The 4298-nt window shown below is 28.7% G+C and overlaps 1 protein-coding gene across 2 annotated transcripts in view; it reads right to left on the minus strand.

Moving 5' to 3' along the window:
• Positions 1-279: 279 nt before the first annotated feature.
• Positions 280-4298, minus strand: part of LOC106682819 (lachesin) — a 522354-nt gene continuing 518335 nt past the window's right edge. For both annotated transcript variants that reach the window (XM_067051382.1, XM_067051381.1), the window contains exons 10-11: positions 3691-3807; positions 280-810 (exon numbers count right to left, since the gene is read on the minus strand). In XM_067051382.1, coding sequence (XP_066907483.1) covers positions 3695-3807 — 113 coding nt within the window. In that variant the 3' untranslated portion in view covers positions 280-810; positions 3691-3694. The remainder of the gene's footprint in view (positions 811-3690; positions 3808-4298) is intronic.

The raw sequence follows: 4298 nt of genomic DNA on the forward strand, positions 1-4298 counted from the left end.
AAAATAAATGATTGAATGTAGCTCAGGTAGGCCCACTTGTTTCACCCACCAAATACCAGTACCAGAAGGTGTAGTATAAAACTATTTTCCATAATTATAATTAATGTTTTTAATTTCATTTTTATTCCGTCTTCTAGTCCAAAAATAACAAAAAATAAAAATGACATTCAAAATGTATGACTACAATAATTTGAAATTGAGACTTACATTATTTTCTTATAATAATAATAAGTTAAAGACTATTTTAACTATTTTAAAAACACCTTTTTTGACCGCCACTCGAACCGTGTTCTATCATTTATTACATAATATCAACTAATAAGTTTCCATTTTTTAAAAAATCTAATATACAGCTTACAACTTATTTTTATTCTTTGGAGGGGACAGTTTCAAAAAAAGACTTATATAAGAACTATATACGGAGATAATATCTTACTGGTGAAATGCGTAAAATACACATACATAGGTTATTCTTAAGTGACACTGAGACTAGAACGTTAATAATTTCATTTCAACATTTACTTCCGGATTTTTATACCGGGAAAACATGGACGTAACATGGGTTCTTTGGGGAATCAAGATTCAACAGCAAAAAATGAAGACGAAGATCGTCGACATGCAGATTAACAGTGACACATCTAGAAAAACTGTAACGTCTGGAGTGAAAATTTTTTTTTTTGTATTTTTATTCTTGCACCAACTCCAGACAATAAAACAATATCGGTCTTCGACCACGGGTAAAGTAATTTCCGAGAACTGCCATTGTATTTCCGTTCATTGTAGCCTAAGTCTTGTTAAAAATTCTGGTACCTGTGAACATAAAAATTCATTTCGTTTAACATTACAGAAAACATTAGACATAAAAGATACCATTGAAGTGGGCTACTTTGCTCCTTAAGGAATAATATTGATTACATTACTATTTCCATTCATTCCCATATCTGTTCTATCGTTGGGAATAGAAATTTTGTTCGTGGTGGATATTTCCGAAGAAGTAAAATTTGGAAGTGGTTCAGCCTTCTCTGTCCTGTTCTGTTTTTGGGTGGAAGACGGTGATTTTTCACGGACTTTGTGAGAAGGAGTTAATGGAAAACTGGAAACAGAGGGAGAAGGTTAAGAGGGATTCATGGGAGAAGGAGAGGAGGGTACACTGGAGAGAGTTAGGGCTATGGTGGAGGTTCATACACGACAGTCGGACTACGTCTTATGTTTAATAGAGTTGTTCTACTAGTGCCCTACGACGATTTCTTATAAACTAAATTACTTCTTTCCCAACAATAAAAAATTGGACACATTTTAAAAAAAATACTCGTGTTAACCGGGATAATTTACACATTTGAAATGTGTAATACACGCACTGTATTCCTTCGTGTTTATTTTCCTCACAGTAACGAGAAAGCATATTTTTTTTACATGTCATTTGTTGTCCAAATTTCATGCAAATGGGACACCTATTTTGGTTTCTAATATATTGTTTATTGTGATATTATAAAATCCTATTTTAATTTCCCGCGGAATGGTGGGATTATTAAACGTTATAAGTTAATTATTACAATTGTGTTTTTCCTTATTTTTGAAATTCGTTAATCTTTTAACCTCTTCTACATTTTGATATTGTAATTCTTCTTATATTTCATCTAATGTACAAACATTTAAATCAGGACACCATATGACACCTTCGCTTAGGTTTACCCTACCAAGCGGTTTTACTTTTATTGCGACCTTATTTAACATTGTTTCACATATTAGAAGTTTTTCAGATTGTATCTCTGTAAAAACTTCGATTAGGAGGGTTTTCATTTTTTTGCAATTCAACCAGGGAATTTTTTTGCAAATTCAACCACCCAGACCAAATTATTAATGCTTTTATAGATAAAAAATGATGATATTCATTTAAATTCTGAAGGATTTCCTTCCTTTTTTGTCTTTTTTTTGTAATGCAGGTTATTAACTTTGCTTTTATCCAATTTAAGGGGGAAGACTCTTTAAGAAGAAGAATTGTTTTATAATTAAGATTTAAAAATAAATATATCAATTTAAAAACAAAACTAAAAAAAAAGGATACAGTAAATAAAATATATATACTACGTAGAATGAATAAAAATAAGAAAACAATATAACAAAAAATAAATGAAAATGTGACTTGTCGTTTGTAGATACAAGTGTTTAATCCTCTGGAGCTCGACCAGATGAATACTTATTCAATACAAAAAGTATCAACACTGACTGAATATTGTTTAGTGTTACTGTGTGTGGCCCACCAGTAGTAGTGAAAAGTATTAGGGTAATAAAGGGCAAAGAGAGGAAATGTGCTTTTTATATGGTGGCTTGCAACTTCAGTAGAAACATTATTCTACATTATCTTGCATTTTACTAACATCACTTTTCTTCTTTGTTAAACAAAATGCCTAAAACTGTCATTATTGCATTAGGTCTTTTCGAACCTTAAAGGTAATTGTGATCTCTAAGTTGTTCGATTTTTAAATATTAGTTTTAATTATTAATATCTATCATGATCTTAATATCCAAAATGTGTCCTCGCATATGGTAATAAGTACCTCAGTTCTCAGTTTTTTTTTCTAATTTTTAAATTTTTTTCAATACAAAAGTCATTTAAAACATATTAGAAAACACTTGTGAGCATAATTTTAATTGATTTTGGTCTAGATTTATAATTAAAGAAAAATTCTGTTTTTATATATTTTTTTATGATACCACTCCTACTTTCATTATATGAAAAATATATGTAAAGCTTGAAAAAAAAAATTAGTAATTTTCACGAAATTTTTAAGGAATACAAATATAATTCATCAAATATAATTTTTTCAATTTCTTGAGACTGGTAATTATTTATTAAATAAACCAATATTATCCATATATAGTCTCAACACTTTTTATTACATCAATAGTCCATACAAAAAAGGTTTGAGACTATATATAGATAATATTGATTTATTTAATAAATATATTACAGTTTTTAGTGATTCTTATTTTCCGCGGATCCGCAGTTAGTACCAACTGTTGTTTTCCAGCTATTTTCAATGAATTTTGGAAAGTATTGGAAATTATTCAAAACAACACAAAAACTTTGCTCCACTTGTTAATTTAAAAATAACACTCACAGAAAGAGGTGTGTAAGATTTTTATTTAATTTGTTCTTCAAGTTAGTTGAGTAATAAATTTTAGACTTTTCTGACTCCTCTAATTGGACCAAAACACATGATAGCGTAAGTTGTACATATTCTGATGCTAACACTTTTTATATAATATATTGAATTATAGAAATGTTAGAATTACATATCAGTGTTTGTAACTTTAGAATTTAGAATGAAAAAATACTGATGCTACCTATTAGTAATTATACTTTATAATTATGAACAACTAAACACAAAATGACATAGTTCATTCCATTTTAATCTTAAATCTAAGGAAAATAAGATTGAAAAAGAATGAGTTGTCGACTAAGTACTCATCACTTAATAATACTTAATGTCATCACATTGCAATTTCACTTCGTTTTCCAATGAATTCATAGCATTAAAACAAATTTAATTATAACTATCATAATATATAATTGTTAATATAAAAAAGAGAGTATATGAAATACATTAAACATACGGATTACTTCGTCCAAGCTTAATTACAAATATTTAGGTATCAGTGATAATTTTCAAGAAATATATCTTTTACCTGTTTACAGAGCAATAACAAGTGAGGCAAAAACCAATATTGCTGTTGTTATTGTCATCCTTGGGCTTGCAGCAGCAACCAGCTCCATATCTTCTAGGCTTGGTTCTGAAGGATAATCTAGAAATTAATACAACGCTCAGTATCTAAGTAGTAAATATAAAGTTTATAATAAATTATAAAATGCAGTGAGAGAAAGAAAGGAAAGAAACATAACAAGGTATATTTTTGGAACAACAGCTCAAGTTATACATATTGGTAAAGTGGATAAATGTAGTGAAGTGGTAAACATGACATGTCAAGGATTTTTATTTTATTTTAAAACATGAAAAAATGTTGTTTTGTTACATTTATATGCTAACATAGATGATATTAGTATATTATTATTCTCTGATTAGTGTATTGTATCGTTATTTACCTCTGAGGCAAATTAGGGATATGCAGAGTGTCGATAATTGATCCTGATGTTCTTTTTAACCAGCTAGGATTATTAAAAAAATTGTAGCCTTTAAATGTAGCCATGAATGGTCATGTAAATATGAATTTATTTATTTATTATTTAAAAGACCAGCCGATATGCAGATGCAATGATCAATCTTTATTACAACTAT

This window comes from Halyomorpha halys, unplaced genomic scaffold (assembly GCF_000696795.3).
Source record: "Halyomorpha halys isolate HHAL.00 unplaced genomic scaffold, Hhal_1.1 Scaffold445.1, whole genome shotgun sequence".
NCBI lineage: Eukaryota > Metazoa > Arthropoda > Insecta > Hemiptera > Pentatomidae > Halyomorpha > Halyomorpha halys.